At 42.6% G+C, this 25009-nt stretch overlaps 1 protein-coding gene across 3 annotated transcripts in view; it reads right to left on the reverse strand.

Moving 5' to 3' along the window:
- The window catches only part of LOC115074487 (uncharacterized protein CXorf65 homolog), a 30109-nt gene extending 5853 nt beyond the window's left edge, over positions 1–24256 (reverse strand). For 2 of the 3 annotated variants that reach the window (XM_029573974.1, XM_029573976.1), the window contains exons 1-4: positions 24123–24252; positions 23701–23738; positions 18976–19059; positions 5284–5400 (exon numbers count right to left, since the gene is read on the reverse strand). In XM_029573974.1, coding sequence (XP_029429834.1) covers positions 5284–5400; positions 18976–19059; positions 23701–23725 — 226 coding nt within the window. In that variant the 5' untranslated portion in view covers positions 23726–23738; positions 24123–24252. Of the gene's footprint in view, positions 1–5283; positions 5401–18975; positions 19060–23700; positions 23739–24122 lie in introns of all 3 variants that reach the window. The other variant, XM_029573975.1, reaches the window with a different exon arrangement.
- Positions 24257–25009: the final 753 nt, after the last annotated feature.

Genomic DNA, 25009 nt, shown 5'->3' on the forward strand with positions numbered 1-25009 from the left:
AGAGCTCTGAGCTCCCGATTCCCAAGAATGCAGGAGACAATACCGGGGGCACTCAGAGCTGCTCCCTATGCCTGTCCCAATCCAGGCCAACAGAAGGAGGAAGAGAATGGCAATGTCTTGAACTTTGCCCCTCCCCCTTATCTACTGCCTGGGGCCTGATTGGAGCTTTGAACTGTGTGTCAGTATGGTGTCTTGCATGGTTCAAAGCACTAGTTGGACCCTTTATAGCAGAGAAGGAAGATACAGTCTGAGGCACCACTACTGTCTTCCTCCTCTTGCTGGCCCAGATCAGTGGCGATGGGAGAAATAGGAGCTGGGGGGATCACCGTGGAGAGACATGGGAAGGATATGGTGGAGATAAGAGGAGAATTGATAGGGAGTGTGAAGATGGTCTGGAGGAATGAGAGGAAAATTGGCTGGGGGAGGTTGACTGGGGCTGAGAAGATGAGGAGGAGTGGCTGGTGGGAGATGACAGGGGGATTGGTTGGGATATGTGAGAAGGATCTGGAAGATGAGAGAAGGATTGGTTACTGGGGGTGAGGAGGAATTGGGGGATGAAAAGGGAAACTGTTGGCAGGAGGATAAGAGGAGCTAGGGGATGAGAGAATGGCTTGGCTTGGCTTGGGTGCATGTGTATGTGTGTATGAATGTGTGAGAGAAAGAGGCAGGATGTACGCGTAAGATTGTATGGGAGGAAGAATGAGAGTGTGCATGTAAAGAATACCACTACAAATGTTGTATATGGTACTCCATTTCAACCTTGGGAAGAGCTGGCTAGGCCCTTCTGTAGAGTGCACTGAGAAACTTTCCAGTAATGGGAGGTGAAAGGGTGTAGGAATATTCAGTATGACAGGGGGGGGGGGGTCCATCCTCTAAAGAGTGGGTCAGATATAAAAGGTTATAAAAGGAGGACTCTTAGAGTCCTTTGGGGAATTATCAATGGGGTTTCTGAGAGAAGACAAGAGGAGACTGTGTCTCTGGTCTCCAGGGTAGGGGAGGGAGAACAAGTGACTTTGTCTTCTGCCCTTTGCGAGAGCTTGCTTGTCTTTTTCACCTGGTCGAAGAAGAATTCCATGGGGAAAGCAAAAGGACTCTGGAGGGTTCCCTCTTCCTAAATCCTATGAGGAGGACTCAGATACTTAATTTCTGAGGGATATCTGTGTCAAGGGAAATCCTAAATCTCTTGTTACTGATCTACTCTACATTTGCTGTCGAGGCTGTTTAAGGACAGTGTCAGATCTATTTTGGCATCTGCTGTATTAGGAGAACTCCTATTGGTGCTTTTCCTATTTTTGTATTGCTGAACTTCTATTTTTATTTTCAGTAAAAAAAATACCATTTTTGAGGAACACCACTCTTTGTGCGGACCGAGTATGATCCAGTAGGCCTTCCAGGTTAGCCTGTCCCTCATCAGCACAATTCAGTTTCCAGAAGCAGCTCTGAGTGGAGACATGCAGTCTCTTGTGAAAGGGAGAGGGTTACACTTGTTTTTTTAATTTAAAAAAATTTAATTTTAGAATCACAGAACAGGGAAAACAATGATATCATCAACCAGAGCTTCAGCTTTTGATGTATTGTCATATATGAGGATGCATAGGAACAAAAAGGCTATGTCAGAACTAGATGGCCAGCTGGCTCTATTTGGTCATGTTAAATGATTTGAGTTCTCCAGTGAATGTACATAATAGGTTGTTTCCTCAGAGTTCAGTGTCGGGCCCATGCTAGTCAATCTGTATATCACTGGCCTTGAGGAGGGTACAAAAATTAGATATCAAAATTTGCATACAGCTCCAAAATAGGAAGATTGTGCATATGCCAGAGAACACTTTGCTCATTCAACAAGACCTCAGACTGGGTAAAGGCAGAAAGATGGCAGATAATATTCAGTGTTGTGCATGAAAAAGAACAACCCAGGGACAGATTACAGGTTAAATACAAGAATCATCAAAGTTTTTTATTGAGGAGAAGGATCTAGATGTATTGATCCTTTGCAACCACAACACAATGGGTGTATACACATTTCTCTCATGCATATGTGTTGTGAATATCCTGGACAGGTTTGGGAACCATTGGCCTACCGTATGCCAAGAAGAGACCCTTTTGAATGAGATAACCATCTGGACTAACTGGCAGTAGAGAAAGTATTTTTGTTTTGAGATATGCCAGCCGTTCATTCCTGGAAGTGTGTCAAGTGGACAATCCACTCTATAATTCAGTGGCTCTCAACCCAGACCCTAGGACACACAGGCTGCTTTTCAGGATATCTACAAGAAAGATGTATGAGATAGATTTACATGCAAACTAGCTAGGGGATACTCCAACTAGCTTGAAACCTGGTGCCATAATTTAATGGCATAGGGCAAGAGTTCGATGTGAACTGATTTACTGAATAGTGTCTGGTGCTGTTCATTCCTTAAGAAAATATTTTTTTTTCTAAGAGTAGGACAGGAGTTAATAGAATCCTTATTTTGTTGCATGGCTAATTCATAGCTTGTTATGTTGCTTGGCAGATACTGAAAGCATGAGTTAAGTCGTTTGGAACAATTTCATTATGTGGCGTGTAATTGGTGGGACACTGTATTCAGCAGTCAGAAGAGTTTTGATCACTCATGAGAGACTAAAGCTTAAAAATAAGAATTCAAAGTGTTGAAAATCAAAGTTTATATACCCTGGAGGCATTCAGATTCCGCTACCCCAAAATAGAGTTTCATATGCAACACGGCTGAAAATTCTTAGGTAGGCAATAAAAGATCAAGTCATGAAAACTCACAGGCAGTAGGGGACACAAACTATCTTCCACTCCCCCCCCCCCCAAAATAAAATCAGCGGACTGTGATTTGGGACGACTACTTCCAAGTTCATTAGTTGTTGCTCCTGACCATCCTGAGTTACCTGTAACATCTATAATACAAGTTTGTATGAAAATGAAATCTGTAGGTACTTTTTATTATATACTCCTGGAGGCATAGCTTATCATACGCATGTGGTGGTAGCTTGCACCTGTTCAGGGCAGTCAGAACTGCTCTCTTTGTCTCAAGATCTTCCCACTCAGACTTGCGTAAGATAACTCTTCCATCTGATAAAAGGTACCTGAACTCAAGTTAACCTTTTTTAATTTTTATTTCATTTCTTTCTTTTTTTAAATCTGGGTTGCAAACAAAGATTTACAATATACGACATTCTGTTTTAATAAAAAAAAAAAACCCTGAACTTTGCATTTCTTACATTCTGCTGTGGGAGGTTACTTCATGGATCTACTAGCCCAGGATTGGCCAATTCTGGTACTCAAGAGCAACAATCAGGCCAGGTTTTAAAGATATCCACAATGAATATGCATGCAAATCTATCTCATGCATATCCATTGTGGATATCCTGAAAATGTGGTCTGTTTGTAACTCTTGAAAACCGGAGTTGGCCACGCCTGTACTAGCCAATGGGGAATAGTTCAATGCAGCACAAAATATTGCATTTTTTTTAAAAATGGATTGCATATGGATGAATCAGGAATTATATTTCATTGTGAATTTCCACCAAGTTTCTGTGATATGTTTGCTGCATGGCCAGTTCCCAGCCCTGATTGAGACAAATGAATTGCATCTGTAAACTCCGCCCCCCCCCCAAAAAAAAAGATTATGCAGTGATGAGATCCTCTTAACCTTTGGCCTTTTCACTAACTTGGTCAGCAGCAGCTCCAGGGAAGAAATATTCACATCTAAGAGGCAATATTCCAACTCCCTGCTTAGATGCAGAGCCTGCGGAGGCTTTGTACCCATGGACCATGTGCCTTTTGAAAACTGTCCATGGGGTATGAAGAACCTGCCAACTGTGCCCCTGTTGCTTGTGCAAGTGAAATTTCTATAGAAAATAACACACAATGGGGGTAATTTTCAAAAGGATTTACGTGCATAAAAGTAGCATATAATGTAACAATTTTCAAAAGGCCGTATTTGCAAGTAAAACTCAGTTTTAAGTGGGTAAATCCATTTTGAAAATTACCCCCCAAAATGTTAAAATATAATCTATGTGTGTTATTTCTCCTCTCCCCTCCTAAACATGCCTCTGGGAACGTGTTGCATACTTTTCAGCTTGAGAGTAGACAATTTTCAGACAGGCCAGATTCATTTTGACAAACATATAACCATTTTATTTATTTATTAACTCGCATGTTATTTATTAACTGTTTAACAATATATACTAATTTGTTACTTTGATTAATCTGTTCAATGTAAACCGCTAAATGAAGCAATAGTTTCTGTTCCTTGTAAACCGGGGTGATATGTATATTATATACAGGAACCTCCGGTATATAAATCCTTTAAATAAATAAATAAATAAATAAATAAAATAAATAAATTTACACAGGGAAATGACTTCAAAAATGTATCTTTTGAAAGAAATGACTGTTAGGGCTGTGCATTTGTTTAAAACGAAAATGCAAAATGCAACACATAAGGCTAATTTGTTTCATTCTGGGGCCCCCTGAATGAAACAAACCTTATTTATTTATTTCATTTTAAACAAATGCATCAGGCTGGGTCGCGTTGTTGGGCCTGGGCTTGGGCCCCGGCCTAGGCCGAGGCATCAGCCTTGAGTAGGCTAAGGCCGCGGTGACCTCCCATGGCATCAGCCTATGCAGGTCCAAGGTTTCAGCCTAGTAACTGCCAGTAGATTCCCACCGGATTGGGTAAGTGGGGACCGGGGGAGATCCTGGCTGTGGCATTTTTCCGGGGGGGGGGGTGGCAGGGAGGCCTATTTTTCTTTTTTTGGCCATTTTGGATTTTTTTTTTAATTGCTTGATTCATGTTTTTAATGTAAATCAAACGAATCAAGCAATCCACAAACCAAAATTTATGGGAAAAATACCTCCCGAAAATGAACCGAATAATGAAAATGAATTTGTTTTCCCTGCACATCCCTAGTGACTATACCCATTTCCATGTGAAAAAATAGTGCAGCTGGAGAGGCAGCCTTGCTTTAGTCTTTTGCATGCCCTGATGTGGTGCTAAAGGCCTCCAGGCCAAAGACAACATCACAACATGGCAAAGGAAAACCTAACTATCATTGGACATGAATGGACCTATGCCTTGCACAGAGACTATTTCTTATTGTTGCCCCCGGCACCATATTGCTGAGCCCCGCACTGGCAATCAGCTATTATTGTTCAGTATTCCCAACAGTTGGGCGCTGATCCCTACGCTTGCAAATGCAGCTTCCCTCTTCTCTTTTCAGCAGCAGAAGATGTAAAGAACCTTTCAGGTAGTTTGTTTAAAGAAATGTACATACGGTTCACAGCAAGTAGGACAAGGGTCTCCCTCTCACTCAGAAGCTCCGATGCATAGCACTGCTGGTTTCTAAGCAGGTCCTTCACGTGACCATTTTCATCTGCCAATTCAATTTCACCTGAAGCACACAACAATGAAAGTTCTGGATGATCTGTCAATCGTTTTGATAAACAAACTTTGTATTTCTATTGGGATTTCCAGGAGTGAGTGGGTGGAGTGGCGGGGTTTGCTAATTAAGATGTTCGCCTATGAGAACTGAAGATGTTCCAGCAAAGTCTAAACCAGGTGAGAAAAGAGGGTATATTCATTGTTTGCAGGAGGAGGGGGCACTAAACCTATTAACCTTGATTGGTTTTAGGTAGATCAAAGTTTAGTTTGGTTGGCAGTTGTCTTGATACTGAACAAACAACAATTTTAGCTAGGCATAATTACGGTAAGCACTTACTATTTAGTGAAATAGAATAGGATAAGGACCTGTACAAATATATGCTAGTGTAAATACTCTTGTCTTAGAACGAATTAGGTCATATTTTACATGAAGAGGTAAACTAAGTCATACTTGGTGAATTAAAAGATACGCATGTCCTAGGGAACAAAATCCAGACTGGAAAAGGAGAGAGGGTACAAAATGAACACAATTTTACATTTGCTTTCCCAAAGGAAACCTTATGAAGATCGCTGTATGTGTTGTACGTGTGTGTCTGTGTTCCCTCTCTAATGACTTTTACGTTTAGTTTCTTTCCACACCAAATTTTCAGTACATATCAGAGGATCCAATGGAATCTCGACCGAAGAATTTTTATTTTTTATTTTTTGATCCATTTACAGTATATGCATAGATATTTTGGAAAGTGGTCTCCATTAGCTGCATGTGGAGCTTCTTGTTAAACAAATTCACATATATTCTGCAGAAGCAGGTATGTTAGAGTCAGGGAGCCCATATAGGGCTGAAGTCTGCACAAGTCCTCCCTAAAAATGAACAAAACCCTGCATACCTTGGTATGGCATAGGCAGACTCATTTCTGCCTGCTAGATAATGAGTTTACATATCCACGTGGACATTTACACACTTACTTTCGAAAAGTGAAAGTGTACGTATAAATAACTAACCTGCCCCAAACTCCTCCCCAGAATCATCTCTTTGCGATATGTGTAAAAGTACACATTAAATTGATTCTATGCATACTGTTACATGTACAACCTGCAGGGTAATTTGCAAAGAGCCTATTTCCAAATTTCAAAACTGTCCACAATGTACCATTTACTCATGTAAGTGGGCCCATAGAGATTTATGCTACTATTTTTGAAAAACTACCAGCATAAAAGAGTTGGACCTGGTCTTGAACAGAGGTTCTGCCCTGCTAGAGGGCTGGTGTTCTGACCCTTCAACTCAGGATGGGTCTCTGTCTAAGAGGTCAATATTCAAAAGCCATTTAGACAAATAACTTAAAGTTAACTATCTAATGGGCCGATACAATACAGTGCACTCGGTCAATATTCAAAAGCCATTTAGACAAATAACTTAAAGTTAACTGTCTAATGGGCCGATATAGTACAGTGCGCTCCAGTGGAGTGCACTGTATTGTGCTATCTGTGGAGTTCCGGTGGAGCGCACTGCTAGGCCAGGTTTGGCCGCACATTTTCGACGTGCTAGTGTTACCCCTTATACAGTAAGGGGTAATAATAGCACGTCAAAAACGTGCGGCCAACCCCCCCAAAACTAATAGTGCCCGCAACATGCAAATGCATGTTGATGGCCCTATCAGTTATTCCCGCGTGATCCAGAAAGCAAAATGTGCGCTGCACATTTTACTTTCAAAAATTAACACCTGCCGGCACCGGGGAAATGTACAAAAAAGCATAAAAAACTGCTTTTCTGTACACACTCCGACTTAATATCATAGCGATATTAAGTCGGAGACCTCAAAATTTTAAAAAAATTAAAAATTTAAAAAAAAAAAATTTAAATCGGCCCGCGGATCGGAAGACGGATGCTCAATTATGCCGGCATCCATTTTCCGAACCCATGGCTGACAGCGGGTTTGAGAACCGATGCCAGCAAAATTGAGCGTCGGCTGTCACACCCGCTGACAGCCACTGCTCCTGTCAAAAAAGAGGCGCTAGGGATGCGCTAGTGTCCCTAGCACCTCTTTTTACCGCGGGCCCTCATTTGCATACTAAATCGCGTGCACAGGAGCATGGTCTGTGTGCACGTCGGGAGAGTTTTACTGTATCGGCCTGTAAGTGGCAAGTTTTGGAATATTCAGCCCCTTATCCGGCTTGACTTTAGCTGGATAAAATAGAGTTCTAGGGACATATTTGGGAGGAGCTACTTATCTGGCTAACTTAGCCAATTAAGTAGTAATATTCAAACTTATCCAGCTATGTTATCTGGCTAGCTTTAGACCTGCTATTGAGCAGGTGTATAGTTAGCTGGATAACTTATCCAGCTAACTTTAAACTTATCTGGATATATTTAGCAGCAGCCACAGCACCAAATATCCCATCTAAATTAGCCAGAGAAGTCTTATCTGGCTAACTTACTTAGCCAGTAATGTTTGAATATTGACCTCTGTGGTTTCAGCCAAGCAAACTGAAAAAGCTTGTTTACTTGCTGCTAGCCCAGCCCTGCAGCCCCACTCTTGAGGACCTGGATGTTCATAAGGGACTAGCCCAGTGTTCCTGGCAATGTAAGGACTATATTCAGTGCAGTTATTCTGGAGCCTCACCTTGCCTGACCTGACCTGATATCTGTAAGTAACTTTGCCTTGAAGCAACCTTGACTGAAGTATCCTTATTTGAACCTTTGACTCTGTTATTACATCCTGTGTTCTAGTTTAGGATGGCTAAAATAACCTATTTACTGTTGTATTTTGGAATAAACCTTGCCTTGTTCAAAAGGACATCTCTGTGTTGTACCTGACCCATACTGCCTGTGCCAAACCCTAACCTAACCTTACCCAGCCCTAACCTGACAAGTTTACTCCATTCCCAGTGAGGCTGATTACTTGTGCTGGCTGTGGAAGAATCTAGCTCTTGTCTACTTCCTAGTTAGGCTGACTCCACACTGGACCTAGCTTAAGCTTCTGGGCTGGACCCTGGGCTAAGCTTTCCCACTGATCATCACCAACTCCAGATCCTGCCTCTGGGCTGGACCGAGCTCCAGATCCAGACTGGACTTTGCCTTGAACTCCATGCCCTGCATTGATTCTTGCATTTGCCTTGTAGACACTCTAACCCTAGACCATGTGACCAGTTATTGTGCTCCTAGACCAAGCCTTGTCAGTAAGGGATTGTGGTCTTGGATGGCAAGTCATTCTTTGGAGGTGCCTGGAGGTCACTCCTAAAAGGGAGGGTGATGGAAGGGTAAAAAGAGCTGAGCCCAGTCTTGACCTGGAGTCTGCCCTACTGGAGAGCTGGTGTTTTGTCCTTATGCCACCAGACAGGTCTCTGAGGATGCAGCCAAGCAAGCTGGGAAAGCTTACTGTTAGCTCAGATCTGCAACCCTGCCCCTGCTTCTCCCCAAGTTAATCACATATTTTGGCTGATACAGAAAAACCTGCAGGAGAGCTGGCGGGCGTCTGCTCTCCCAACGCATGCCCAGGCCACTCTCCTGGGCGCGCGATTCAGTATCGGCTCAAATGCAAATGAGGGCCCACGGTAAAAGGAGGTGGTAGGGATGCTCCTTTTTGACAGAAGTGGCGGTTGTCAGTGGGTTTGACAGCTGACGTTCAATTATACAGGCATCGGTTCTCGAACCCGCTGACAGCCACGGGCAGATTTTAATTTTTTTTTTTTTAATTTTAAATTTGTTTTTATTTTTGGGGCCTCTGACTTAATATCGCTATGATATTAAGTTGGAGGGTGTACAGAAAAGCAGTTTTTTCTGCTTTTCTGTACACTTTCCTGGTGCTGGCTGAAATTAACGCCTGCCTTTGGCAGGCGTTAATTTCTGAAAGTAAAATGTGCAGCTTTGCTGCACATTTTATTTTCTGTATCACGCGGGAATGACTAATAGGTCCATCAACATGCATTTGCATGTTGATGGGCCTATTAGTTTTGGGGGGGTTGGCTGTGCATTTTTCATGCGCTATTACCCCTTACTGTATAAGGGGTAAAAATAGTGCGTGGAAAACGCACGGCCAAATGGAGGCTAACAGTGCACTCAGCCTGAGCGCACTTTAATGCATCGGCCCGATTTTAACTGGGGGGGGGGGGGGAGTAGTCTCTCAGATAGAATTTATGCACACAAAAATGTTTTGTGGGATAAAGGACTTGTTTATATGCACAAAATATGATTTATGCTTTATTTGCACAAAAATGCTTTCAGTACAAAGAATGTTTTCTGCTCATAAATCCTGACAACAGGTTGCGGCAGCAGAACTCCTACTTCTGCCCATAGACTAACACTAGAGCTGGAAACTTTACCCCACCTCTGGCCAGAAGTAACATTTCCAGCGCTAGGAAAACGCCAGTACACCTCTCTGCATTGTTGGAGGGGGCAGGGGAGGAGTAATTGCTAATGCCTTCATTTGCATGGTATTTGCATGTGAGGGCACTAAGCAATATGCAGCATTTTACGTGCACATTTTTTATGTGCAAAACTCCTTGCTGCAAGGGAGTGCAGTTTGCACACACGAAATGTATGCACAATTGCAAGTAAAAAGCAGTGGCCCTTTACTGAGTACATTTTATTATATGAGGCCCAGAAAGTGCGAATTACTTGACATTTAACCTCATGCTGCATCTAAAACACATTGTAATGACCAGGCTGCATATACCTGGCCAGGTCCTAATATTTAACTGTATTGACTGTTGTGGTGTGCAAGATACTGATTCATGTTTGCAGTTTATGAGAACATAATCTAAGAAGGATAGCATAGTCATTAGGGTTGTAAGCCCATCCATGCTAGCCTAAATGGACTCCCATCAGCTATCACTAGTAACCATCCCGATAATTTTAGATATTTTGCCTCTCTGCTTAGAAAATATTTATGGTTTGTAAACCTGTTTTTGTCTTAATACATACCCATATAAGAGGTGATTGCCAAACTTCCCATGTAGGTGCAAAGTTGATCTTTTCCCTTTGAAAATTGCTAAATGTACTAAAAAAGCTATGTGGACTGTTGCACCTGCTTCTAATGATAACATTTCTCTGGAAAATACAACTTGCACATTGTTTTCCCAAACTTACCCCCTGGAAGCTCTGCCCCTATTTATGTCGCTATAATACCTACTGCAAAAATCATGTGTACTGTCAGCCCACATGTAAGGAGGTGCAATTTTGAAAATGGTCATTCTGCTGTCCTCTCCATTTTTATTCTCTCACAGTCTCTTGATACATATCAGAAGCATCTCTTCCTGACTTGAGCATGGTTACCACCCGGTCCTGTGCCTCCTGGATGTGCTGATCCAGGCCTAGTTTTAGCTCTGTTGCATCTATGGACTTCTTAGAAAAAACTGGAACTTCAGTGGAGGTAAATCCAGGACTGGATATGCTTTTCCAGATGAGCTGAAGCCAACTGGTAAGCCTTCCTCCAGGCAGGTCTAGGAAGCAGCCTGATCGCAATCTTAAAAAGTTGCAATTCTAACAAATGCATGTGGAAACATTGTAAGTCTTTAATGATTTAGGTAGAAAGGCGCTTAATGAGTCAAGACATTTTATGCCAAGAAGGGAGGGGCTATTTGATAATTTACAGGAGAAGATCAAAACATTCGTTGGATAAAGAAAATGAGAAAAGGTAAAACTGCTTTCAGAAAAGCTGTGCAGTATAAGCACACAGTCAAAATTTGTCTCCCATATACAAATGAGAGCAAATTGGGTGATTATTAAATAGCTTTTAAGTATTCAGTGGATAGGTATTTATCACATGTCATTTCACTTCTGCTAATGAGACTCACACTGTTATTAAGAGTGCCCTGCCAGCTCCAACCTGGTGCAATGTCCCAGCAGCAGTGCTGTGAGCTGCCCTGTGGAATACCTGGAATTCATTCCCAGGCTCTCAGAGGTTGGAGGGAGTCCGAGTCTTCACTCAACAGTGACACCTACTGGTGATTTATGAGATCACTGGTGCCAGGTTTGAAAAAAGGAGATGCAGTTTGTGCTTCCCACATAAAGGATTGCAATGGGGGTGGGGGAGAAGAGAACAAATAACAAAAATGGTAAAGTTCCCTCACCCTCTCCTTCCTTACAAAGCTGTGAATACAAACTTATGGCAGTGAAGCCCCAAATGGGGCAAGTTCTGATTGAGTTAGAAAAAAAGAAAGACATTAAGATACACCAAACAACCATAATGGGAAAACTCCATTGCTTGAGGTGCCATTTTTCATCACAAACTTCAAAATAGAAATAAATTAAGCAAATAAATAAATGTTTGAAGAGCCTCACTGCCATCTCTCCTAGGGAATTTGGCCTACTGATTAAGACTAAGTAGTGTAGAGTAGAGCTGTACCAGCCTGCCTTTTCCACCTGCTGACTGAATCTGCTGCTTACCACCGCTGGCATTCCCTGCACTGAATGGGCTCCCTCGCCCCGCCCCCTTCTGACATCATCTGGTCGACAGCTTTAAAGGGCTGTGGCGCAGCTGGAGGCATCGCATGCTGAAGGAGCGTAACAAAGGGGCCAGCCCCTGTGTGCACTCCTTCGTGCACCCATTAGTAAGCTTTCACTTCATATCCTTTGTACCAACTGATCATTGTGGAGATTACAATGATATTAGGACAAGGTAAAAATGGCTGTCTTAGTCACATAGGTCTTAAGCCTAGAAACATCTCCGCAAACTCCTTAATTACCATTATAACCACTATGTCGATAGCCGCAGTCATGATTTCTTCTATTTCTCTGTTAATCTGTAATCCTCAATCTACTAGGAAAAATCCACTCATCATTCATGATTTAATAACCACTCACAAACCTGACTGTTTGTAATAACTGAATCTTGGCTCACTGAGTCGGATTCAGTTACTAATTAACAAATTCTATCCAAAAGTCTACCCTTTCTCTGAACTGAGACACAACCACCGCGGTGATGGCCTCCTTGCTATAGTTAAAGCTTCTCTCTCTCTCCCTGTAAAAAAAACTTTGCCTTCCACACACCCATTTGATTTTCTACTTATTTCAACCTCTGTCACAAAATTTGGGGCTGTCTACTGGACACCCCAGACTTCTGCAATCCAACCCATCCCTCCTTCTCGCAACCCTATCAGCTCTTCCTGCAGACCTCTCCCAAACCATCATTGCTGGTGATTTCAATCTCCATTTTGACTCTACACCCCAATATTTAAAAAAGACTCCAGGGGCAATCCAGGTAACTATAGACCAGTGAGCCTGACTTCAGTGCCGGGAAAAATAGTGGAAACTATTCTCAAGAACAAAATTGTAAAGCATATAGAACATAGTAATGGAACATAGTCAACATGGATTTACCCAAGGGAAGTCTTGCCTAACAAATCTGCTTCATTTTTTTGAAGGGGTTAATAAACATGTGGATAAAGGTGAACCGGTAGATGTAGTGTATTTGGATTTTCAGAAGGCGTTTGACAAAGTCCCTCATGAGAGGCTTCTAATTAAACTAAAAAGTCATGGGATAGGAGGCGATGTCCTTTTGTGGATTACAAGCTGGTTAAAAGACAGGAAACAGAGAGTAGGATTAAATGGGCAATTTTCTCAGTGGAAAAGGGTAAACAGTGGAGTGCCTCAGGGATCTGTACTTGGACCGGTGTTTTTCAATATATATATATAAATGATCTGGAAAGGAATACAACGAGTGAGGTTATCAAATTTGCAGATGTTACAAAATTATTTAGAGTAGCTAAATCACAAGCAGACTGTGATACATTGCATGAGGACCTTGCAAGACTTGAAGATTGGGCATCCAAATGGCAGATGAAATTTAATGTGGACAAGTGCAAGGTGTTGCATATAGGGAAAAATAACCGTTGCTGTAGTTACACGATGTTAGGTTCTATATTAGGAGCTACCACCCAGAAAAAAGATCTAGGCATCATAGTGGATAATACTTTAAAATCGTCAGCTCAGTGTGCTGCAGCAGTCAAAAAAGCAAATAGAATGTTAGGAATTATTAGGAAGGGAATGGTTAATAGAACGGAAAATGTCATAATGCCTCTATATCGCTCCATGGTGAGACCACACCTTGAATACTGTGTACAATTCTGGTCGCCGCATCTCAAAAAAGATATAGTTGCAATGGAGAAGGTACAGAGAAGGGCAACCAAAATGATAAAGGGGATGGAACAGCTTCCCTATGAGGATAGGCTGAAGAGATTAGGGCTGTTCAGCTTGGAGAAGAGACGGCTGAGGGGGGATATGATAGAGGTCTTTAAGATCATGAGAGGTCTTGAACGAGTAGATGTGACTCAGTTATTTTCACTTTCGAATAATAGTAGGACTAGGGGGCATTCCATGAAGTTAGCAAATAGCACATTTAAGACTAATCGGAGAAAATTCTTTTTCACTCAACGCACAATAAAGCTCTGGAATTTGTTGCCAGAGGATGTGGTTAGTGCAGTTAGTGTAGCTGGGTTCAAAAAAGGTTTGGATAAGTTCTTGGAGGAGAAGTCCATTAATGGCTAATAATCAATTTTACTTAGGGAATAGCCACTGCTATTAATTGCATCAGTAGCATGGGATCTTCTTAGTGTTTGGGTAATTGCCAGGTTCTTGTGGCCTGGTTTTGGCCTCTGTTGGAAACAGGATGCTGGGCTTGATGGACCCTTGGTCTGACCCAGCATGGCAATTTCTTATGTTCTTATGTTCCTTTCCTCCTACTCCCCCATTTCTAGAAGCCATGGCAGGTTTAGGCTGGGTCCAACTGATAGGCATACCTACCCACAAATTAGATCGTTCCCTCAATCTTATCTTCTGCAACCCTCTTTTTGTGTCTCTTCCTCCCTCGTTCCTCTCAGTTACCCCAGTGCCTTGGTCTAACCATTCTCTGATCTCTCTCTTTTTGAATCTGAATCCCTCTTCCACTTACTCTAAACAAAACAAACATATTCTTTATAAACAGAAAAAGATATGTCCCGATGTCTTTGTCAAAGCCTTTCTTCTGAACATACCAACTAAACTATCATTAACGAAGATGTCAACAAGTCCATCAATACTTGGAATTCTGCTATTACCTGCACGCTTGATTCTGTTGCCCCCATAAAACCTTTTTACATAAAATTCAAACCAAACATGCCCTGGTTTTCAAATATATTACAAGCTTTAAAAGCCACTCTCAGATGCCATAAGCACAACTGGCACAAACACTGCTCCTCTGAAACCAAACATTGTTTCTTCAGCTGCCTACAAAGTATAAGAAAGAAATCAGCATTGCAAAGAAAATATTCTATGCAAACAAAATTTCTGCTGCTAATGGAAATCCTTCTGTTTTATTTACATTGTTAAATCTCTAACCACTACTCATCAAAGCTGTATCACATCAGTAGACAATGTATTATATAATAAAATAGCTAATCACTTTAAAAACAAAATTTTTAATATATCAATTGAATTCTCTCTTCTTCCCTACCACAAAGCAAAATGGCCTCCCACAGTTACTACCTGGTCTTCATTTACCTTAGTTGACCTTACCACAATAGCTTGCATCCTCCAAAAAACTAACAAGTACATTTTCAAAGGCCCATGCATGTAAATACTGCGTGTGGCTGGGCCTTGCGCTCAAATCCCGGAATGTGCACAAGTGCTGGGCCTCTCCAAAAGGGGTGGGGGAGTGGGGGGGGGGACACAGGGGGCAGACTGGGACAGCGCCATTCAATGTTGTCCCAGGGAAGCTCACACCAGCAGCCGGCTGGCACACGGAGATTACTGCTGCTCCAGAGGAGCAGTAAGTAATAAAAAAAGTTTGGGAAAGATAGGTTAGATTTAGGGGCTGGGGAGAAGAGGGGAAGAGGGAAGAAGTTTATATAGGGGGTAGGGAAGTTCCCTCCCAGTCCACTCCTTAATTGGAGCAGACTAGAAGGGAACTGGGGGAGGCTTTATTGCATCGCCGTGCGTATTTAGCAAAAATTCACTCCCCCCCTGCAAGCGGCCATCCAATTTTATAACATGCACATGCCAGTGCACTCGTGTTATAAAATCAGCACATCCATGTGCGATGGGCGCACCCTGCTTTAAAAATCAACCCCCAAAATCTCTTCTCTGTTTAAACCATGCCCAGGTCATTTCTTAAAAGCTTTAGGTAGCATTGCCTGTCCTTTCATTTGTCAATTAGTTAACCAATTGCTCAATTCAGGTACATTTCTGGATACTCTTAAACAAACTTCAATTCTCCCAATTCAAAGGAAGGAAACTTCATATACATCTGATCTTAACAATCTATGTCCCATCGCCTCTCTCACTTCGCTTGCAAATTATAATTGAATCTGTAGTTCTACATCAATTTACTGACTTCTTATCTGACAATGCCATTTTACACCCAAATTAACATGATTTTCGAAAAGGACACAGTACAGAAACAATGATCTCCTTTGACACTATACTACACAGATTCAACTCTACTGATTATATATTAGTGTTATTAGACATTTCTGCCGCATTTGATACATTCGATTATCAAATTCTTCTCTCTGGATTACAATCTATTGGTCTTTCTGATACTGTTCTTAAATGGCTCACGTCCTACTTACTCAATCACCCCAAACAAATGAATATAGGGTCTCATTCCTCCTAATGTTATACTCTTTCCTCTGGTGTTCTTCAAGGTTCATTTCTCTCTGCCATTTTATTTAACATTTACCTCCTACCTCTCTGTCACCTACTTGACGGCCTTGGTATTCAGTTCAAGATCTATGCAGACAATATCCAATTTTTCATTGCCTACAGTTCATCCTGGTCAAACACCCTATCCTCCGTAAGTCTCTATATCAAAACTATCAATTCCTGGTTAGCTCACAGTTGTTTAAAATGAAATACATCAAAAGAAGAAATTACGATCATGGACCTTTGGGCCGGTTGGGACAGTGGATGGTGTGCTATGGAAGATCACAGCAGGTGCCCCAGCCGGGAGGCGGCTCGGCAGAGACTCAGAAGAGGCTTCACCACGGGAAGTCTGAGGTCCCCCCAGGAGGAGCCCGTAGGGACCCGGACCTCTTGGACTTAGGTGGAGTCTTATGCGACCAAGGACTCAGGCAGTGGCTGAAGAGACTTCACCCTCGGAAGCCTGCGGCTCCCCCGGGAGGAGTCCGTGAGAGCCCGGGCCACTGGTATTTAGGAGAATCCTCTGAGCCAGCAAGTACCGGATACCTGAGGTGAGGAAGAAGCCGAAGTCGGAGTCCAGGAGCGAAGCTGGTTCAGAAGCCAGGAGTCAGAGATCCGAACCAAAGCCAGGGATGAAGCAGAAGACGGAGTAGTGGACAGAGTCGGGTTGGAAGCCAGAGGTCAGAAGTCAATACCAAGCCAGGAACAGAAGCTGAAGACGAAGTCATGGGATGGAGCCGGGTCGGAAGCCAGAAGTCAGATGTCGATGCCAAAACCAAGGGACGGAAGCAGGAGACAAGTCAGGAAGCAAGCCCGGTCAGAGACAGAAGCAGTCCAAGAGTTTGCAGCAACTAGCAAGTCAGGAAACCTGAGGAACCTCGTGGCAAGGCACTGAGGGAGTCCAGATGCAGGGTTTAAATACCCTGAGGGCTTCTGACATCATCCAGGGCTGGCTTGAAGGTTTCCCACGCTGGCCTCTTTAAATTGGACTCCTCCTCGCGTGCGCGCGTCTAGGGGGCGAGGCCAGCCACGCCAGATCGTGGGTGTCTCTCCCGAGCAGGGAGAGATGCGCTGGAGGGCCTGCAGGCCCGTGGAGGCCTCGGAACAGCTGAGCCCGGTCCCCCCACCTACCTCGGGGATGGCCCGGGACCGCAACACTTCACCTATCTACAATTTCACATTCTACATGCAGTCCTCCTTCATATTTGACTCTTGATGCTACTTTCATTCCTTTAACATCCAAAGCCCAAAATCTCAGGGTTATTCTTGACTCCAAACTATCTATGTCACATTACATAGTGACAGGGTTAAAAACCTCTTCTTCAAAATTCACCTACTAAAATGTCTGTGCCCTTTACTTTTCCCTGATGATTTTCATATGGCATTGCAATCTTTGTTAGTCAGTGGTCTAGATTACTGCAACATACGTTACCTTGGTCTTCCTGACTATGCTCTTCACCTTTTGCAATTAATTAAAAACACTGCTGCTCACATCTTGACAGCCTCTTCCAAGAAAGAACATATCTCACCAGTTTTATTCTCCTTCCACTGGCTTCCCATTAGGTTTAGAATTCAATATAAGATTCTATCCATCATACACAACCTTATGCATAACCTCTCATCCATATGGCTGTGCTCTGTTCTTTGTGTATACCAACCAGACACCTGTGATCCCTAAAAAAATGTCTACTCGAAGTTCCCTCAATCCATCTAGCCAGGCTTGACACAACTAGAAAGCACATATTTTCAGTTGCCAGTCCATTATTATGGAACTCCATCCCAGATTTTTTAAGGCAGATTGCAAACCCAAAAGAATTTTTAAAAATTGAAAACTCACTTATTCTCTGCTGCCTTTGGTATGTCACCCTCCAAACGATTTCAGTCCTAAGCAATCACACGCACGAATGTCAGTACTTTTTAATCTTCTTTCTCTGTATTTTTATTTAGTTTTTATTATGGTTTTTTTTTTTACTTCACTACATGTTTTTATGTTATTATTATGAGTGTTTTTATTTATAAACTGTTTTGGCCAACTTTAGTTGTAAAAGCGGTATGTAAACAGTTTTAAATAAATAACTAAATAAATAGATAAATCTTACCACAACAAACTCATGGGAGGCTGCTGCAAAAAAGAGGTATTAGTGATTTTTGAGTGATTTGAGGGTATGTGGATTTATGTTAGGAGGAGTTTTTTTGCCCTCCCTTTCTGCCCAAAAGAGAGAAGTGAGGAAGAAAAAGGATTCATCCCTACCTGCTGTATTTTTGGATCCTTCAGACCAAAACATCTGATTCAATGCCAGCTGGAATCCAGAGCTGGGAGGAGAGAGAAAACTGGGACCCCACAGCAGTTTCAGCCAAGAGAACAGAAAAGGAGGGCAATTATTGTGAAAGGGAGATCCTTAAGGGGTAAGAGAATTCTTTTCAGTACTAATGAGGCCCAGGGAAGTCAGTGGCCTTGGGAAAAGATTAAGGGACAACAGACACAGATCACTCTGTATTTGATTTATTGAGGGGATTATAGATGAGACAAGAAGGAAATGCACTTGGTGCCAATTCATTTCCATTGTGTCAAACAGAACAGTATTTATTTATTTATTTATTTCATTAAATCTTTTCTATACCGTCGTTAAGAAGGATCCGTCATAACGGTTTACAATAGGGCACATAAAATAAGGATGCTGAGATATATTAATTTACACAAGTGCAGTAATGATTCGGTACATAGTTTTTATTTTTGGAACACCCCACTCAAGTATCCAGAGCTTGAGCTTACCCCCTACAAAAAGAAGCTTACTCTAGGCCTTAAGCTTTGGAGGTCTATCCTTTCCCTCTTTTGGAAAATCCAGGCCAGGGTTTAGGAGGACTGTGCATATAGTACTGAATATGTCCCCTGCCTTCATAGCTCAAACTAGAAACGGATTAGATGGACCAGAGTGGGAATTAAAAGAGTAGTGATGCATTTCAGCCTACCGTCATCACAGTGACAGGTACTCTTGATGCTCTGCAAAAGCAATTGGACTTTGCACTGGATGTTAAAAAGGGCCTCTTCATTGTCTATTCAAAGAGAAATACAATGCAAAACTTTATTTATTTATTTATTTATTTATTTATAGTTTTTTATATACCGCCGCTCATCAAAGATATCACGTCGGTGTACAATGAACAGGAACTTACGCCAGAGCGTTATACATTTAACAGGATTAAATAAGCATTATACATTTAACAAAAGTAAGAATATATATATTTGAACATAAAACAAGTAGAATCTTTTAAAACAGAACTATCATTTAGGATTAACTGAGCTGAGTTAAACAGAGCTGGAAAGTAAAGGGATTTTAGGAAATTAGGTATGAGGTTAGGGACAGGTTAGGAGGAGATGGAGTTATAATTAGTTATAACTTTAGCCTCTAATTGCTGTCTGATATTTTATAAATGTAACAAAAAGAACTGGTATTCTATGTGGTAAGAAATATATGCAAATTGAAGTAGAACAACACAACACCCGAGTGCCAAAAATTAATTTCTTTTTATTTTTTAATTTTTTAAGTGAAAACCCTCATATATGAGCAGGGCATAAGCTAAACAAAGCTTTTTATGAACTGTTCACTTCTATAAATGCAACTTTTTATTTGTTGCCAAGTGTAACAGAAATGCTCGCTCAATGTATATAATCACAGGGAAAAACACTTTGGTGATACAATTAAAGTCACTTGATTTCTGTTGTAAAAGTTACTTCATTTTGATAACCCCATGCAACAATTTGACATGACACTTATCTTTGAGAAACTGCAAGAGTGTCAAAAAAATCAGCTCTGCTTCACCCGACACAGCACTGTGTTTCGTGGTCTTTGTCAGGGGCTATTCTTTTTAAAGAAGTTTAGTAAGTCATATTAATCCTTACGTCTATTCAAAAAAAGAAATACATATGTGTCTGTAAATATGAGGGTTTTTTTAGCTGATAGAATGTGGCTATGGCATCTCAGCAAGGGATTCACCATATTGAAACTACCGGTTTTATAGTGCTCTGCCGACTTGTGTGCTGGCCAATCAGGGAAATGAAGGAACCGGAAAGGGTATTTTAAATCAATGACATCCACTCGATGCTGTCATTCATGCCTTGTGGAGATTCTGTAGCTAGTTCAAAAATCCATTTCTGTTCTTTATAGTTCAGAAGACTGCGGGGATCTCCCCCACGAGTATTTAGAGGGACCATGTCCAGTATAGTCCAGTGCAATTGCATGAAATCATGATTAGCTGACAGGCAATGTTTAACGATAGGCGCCTCCAAGTTTTTTGTGTGCGAGCGACTCCGATGTTCTCTTAGATGTATTCTTATTGGTCTAGAGGTACGTCCCACATAAAGAAGTGGGCAATTACATTGAATGACATAAACTACATTGTCTGAGTTGCAATTCAAATCAAACTTCTTTTTGTAAACCCTTCCAGTGATAGGATGTTGCCAACTTATCCCTGGTAAAGTGCTGGAGCACATGTCACATTGTCCGCATGCTTTGTGATTGAAATTTCCCGTATAGCTGGTAATGGGGGTAGTTGCTGCCCTGACAATTTGATTTTTTATATTTGGTCCTCTTTGGAATGAAATTAAAAGAGGTTCAGAAAAAAACAGAATGAAGTTGCATTATGTGCCAATGTTGGCGAATGATATGAATTATCTCCGATGATTGGTCTGTAAGTGCAGTGCACTATAAAACCGGTAGTTTCAATATGGCGAATCCCTTGCTGAGACGCCGTAGCCACATTCTATCAGCTAAAAAACCCCTCATATTTACAGACATGTATGTATTTCTTTTTTTGAATAGACATAAGGATTAATATGACTTACTAAACACTAGAGATGTGATTCGTGTCCTCGATCGTCTTAACGATCGATTTCGGCTGGGAGGGGGAGGGAATCGTATTGTTGCCGTTTGGGGGGGTAAAATATCGTGAAAAATCGTGAAAAATCGGCGCCTCGCTGAACGACCTCCTGCAGTCGATCTCCTGCCGGCGCCATTTTCCGTACAAAAACGATTCGCGGCGGGAAATCGCTCCCTGACCCCCGCTGGACCTCCAGGAACTTTTGGCCAGCTTGGGGGGGGCCTCCTGACCCCCACAAGACTTGCCAAAAGTCCAGCGGGGGTCCGGAAGGACCTCCTGCCGTCCAATCGTGTTCGTCTATGGCCGCCGCCATTTTTCGGCGCCATTTTGGAAAATGGCGCCAGCTGAAGACAACAAGATTCAGTAGCAGGAGCCCGTTCCGGACCGCTGCCGTTCCGGACCGCCACTGGACCCGCAGGTTATTTAAGTCATTTGGGGGGGGGGGTTCGGGAGGGTGGGGGATTTAATTTAAAGGGTCGGGGGTGGGTTTTAGGGGGTTTTAGTGTGCCGGCTCACGATTCTAACGATTTATAACGATAAATCGTTAGAATCTCTATTGTATTGTGTTCCATAACGGTTTAAGACGATATTAAAATTATCGGACGATAATTTTAATCGTCCTAAAACGATTCACATCCCTACTAAACACAGTCTATGTTCCTTTTCAGCTTTATAAAGAATAGCCCCTGACGAAGGCCACGAAACATGGTTCTGTGTCGGGCGAAGCAGAGCTGATTTTTTTGACGCACTTGCGGTTTCTCAAAGATAAGTGTCATGTCAATTTGTTGCATGGGGTTATCAAAATGAAGTAACTTTTATAACAGAAATCAAGTGGCTTTATGTTGTGTTTTGGGACCGCTAGGAGGGCGATCCCAACTTAAGGAGAATGTGTGCTCATGGGCCTCGGCACGACCCCAGATGAATCCAAGACAGCACTGAGGGTTGGCGAGGCGTGTCTCAGCATGGGCGAAGACAAAGTATGACCCTCTGCTGGACCTGCATGCTTCTGGAAAGCCAACAACATTATGTTGGTTATTGAACAGTCCTCCGACCATTCCCAGCCCTTTTGGACCTGCCGCTAGGTATCGGCAAGAAGCAGCAGGCCGGACTGAGGATGAGGGCAGATGGAGGCCTTGTGACACAGAAGACTCAAGACATGGATGAGAAGACTCTGGAAGTGGATGAGTATCTTGGAAGACTCTCGACGAGACGAGGAACTTGGAAGACTCTCGGACAAGACGAGAAGCTGGGAAGGTTCGGACATTGGCACTGTCTCTCAGGGTGCCCTACACCCACCAACACGGGCAGACCCAATGGGCTGGTCGTGGACCACCCTGTTCCACTGCGCACCCTACACAACCTGAAGAGGCTGGTCACGGACCACACGGAGAGCGGGACAAGCGCAGGAAGGGAATCCAGCTAAGATGAAACTCCAGTGACGAGGCTAGGTGTCATCTGGAGAATCACAGGAGCTGGAGAGTCAAGAGGACTTGGAAGAATAAGGCGAGAATCCAGCTGAGACGAGACTCCAATGATGAGGCAAGGTGTCATCTGGAGAACCATAGGAGCTGGAGGGTCAGGAGGACTCGAAAGAAGCGTAGGAGGGAGAAACCTCAGGAACATCAGGAGGTAAAACATCAGGAAGCCTGGACTAGGAACCTCAGGACATGAAGACATGGAACATCAGGAAGCCACGAAGACTCAGGAAGCAAGATGAGACATGGAGCCCCAACAAAGTCCTGACAGAGCTCTGGAAGGCGAGACTTCCAGGAGCAAGTAACTCCAATGCAAGGCAAAGCTGAAGTGGAGAAGCAGCCCTTAAATAGGGCTGGCACAGGAAACCAGGAGAGCTGACTTCCTGTGGGGCCAGGTGGACCCCACCTATGCTGCCCCTTTAAGAAGGGGAAGAAGACGCGGGTCTGCCCCTTAGGAAGGGGACAGGACATTGGAGACCGGCCATGCTGCCGCTGAAGACACTGAAGGCAGGAGAAGCTGGCCTGCGCCGGAGGACTTGAAGGCAGCTCCGGTCACCAGGAGAGACCGGGGACTGCGTCCTCTCTGGCTGCGGAACGCGAGAATGTCGGCGGCATGCCGCGAAGAAGACCCTGAAGTCCGCAGCTCCTGCCGCGGCGAAGAGAAGACTGATGGGCGGCCTCCTGGTCGTGTGAGACAAGCAGAGTCCGCGGCTTCTGCCGCAATGAAGGGCCAGCGGTGGCAGCGTCCGGCTGCATCAGGAAAGGGAGGTGAGAGGCCTGCTCGCGGGGATTAGCTCCGCTGGCAGGAATCATAACACTTTAATTGTATTACCAAAGTGTTTTTCCCTGTGATTATATACATTGAGCAGGCATTTCTGTTACACTTGGCAACAAATAAAAAGTTGCATTTATATAAGTGAACAGTTCATAAAAAGCTTTGTTTAGCTTATGCCCTGCTCATATTTGAGGGTTTTTCATTTAAAAAAAATTTTTGGCACTCGGGTGTTGTGTGGTTCTACTTCAATTTGCAGTTTGATATTTTATGCCACTACATCTGCATTTTCTCACTGAAGTAGTGCGTTGCCTATATCTTAATTTGTACTTGAGGGACTTTTCAAGAGCAACTAGCATTTCCTCTTAATATCTAGATGTGTGACAGAGGCCATGCAAGACAAGGTGAAGGGCCATCTCAAGTAGCCTTTGAACTCTGTTTTCTTAAGCTACCAGTCAGTCATCAAGTTAAGTGTTAAAAAAAATGTTTGTAATCTTTTTCTCACATACTTCAAGATCTATCAGGTGCTCTAGGATACAAGGAAACAAAGGCTATGAAAAACTCACTTACCTCCATAAAGAACAGTTATAAACATTTCCAGGAGAGACCTAGAAAAGCAAATTAAAATTCTGTGTCCCAAGCTCTCTGTGTGACCAAAAGCATTGCTTTCATGCATGAACACATTGAAGTAAACATTTCTTCTTTATGAATAAACAGGTTTTTGCTCCTGGATCTTCTTCGCATTTTTTACTTGTTCCATTTTAATCCAGTTTCTGCTATTTTGACCCCTACCTTTATTAGTCCTGCGACAGCACTTCTGGAATACTTTTTATATGATGGAAGCCCTAGGATAATACTTTCCAGATTTACACTTATCTGAACTGCAAAACACTGTTAGTTTCAGATAACTGAGATGTAGGATGAGAGCAAGACAAAAGCCATTGGGAGTCAGATTGTTTAGATTTGAAACTGAACCGTAAAGAAATTCTCACCTGTAAACATGTTCCCCTCTGAGCAGCTTTTGCAAGAATTCTGTTGATATCAGTAAATCTCTAGGCTGAGCTTTTGTTTACGCAGTGGCTGCTGAGTGCCGAACAAATAGAGCTCATTACTAATTGAAAAGACCTGACGCTGAGATGACGCTGAGTTTGATAGAAACCAGCCTTGTCACCAAGCTGTTGTTAGGTAGCTCAGCCAAGAAAGTTTACCTCCTGCACCTGTAGAATGCTGATACAGCTAGTAGAAATGGAAGGGAGAATGTAAATTATGGATTAGACAACTTCTGAACGCACACAGAGGATTATTTTCGAAGGAACTTCAACAGGTAAAATGGTGTGTTATGCACAGAAATGGCCTTTTACAAAAATTGTCCGCCTGATATATGGGTAAACTTCCGTGCGTATGTCATGTATGCATGTAAGTATATCTAGACAGAATGGATGCGTTCCCAGAGGTAAGGATGGGGAAGAGTGTGGACTTGGGCTCATACTTTTGTATTTCCAGAGAGTAGGATTAAATGGTCAGTTTTCACATTGGAAAAAAGGTAAACAGTGAGGGCCTCAGGGATCTATACTTGGACCAATGCATTTTAATATATTTATAAATGATCTGGAAAGGGGTACGATGAGTGAGGTTATCAAATTTGCGGATGATACAAAATTATTCAGAGTAGTTAAAACTCAAGCGGATTGTGATGAATTACAGGAGGAACTTGTGAGACTGGAAGATTGGGCATCCAAATGGCAGATGAAATTTAACATGGACAAGTGCAAAGTTATGCATATAAGGAAAGATAACCCTTGCTGTAGTTACACAATGGTAGGTTCTATCTTAGGAGTTACCACCCAGGAAAGAGATCTAGGCGTCATAATGGATAATA

Source organism: Rhinatrema bivittatum, chromosome 12, assembly GCF_901001135.1.
Source record: "Rhinatrema bivittatum chromosome 12, aRhiBiv1.1, whole genome shotgun sequence".
Taxonomy (NCBI): domain Eukaryota; kingdom Metazoa; phylum Chordata; class Amphibia; order Gymnophiona; family Rhinatrematidae; genus Rhinatrema; species Rhinatrema bivittatum.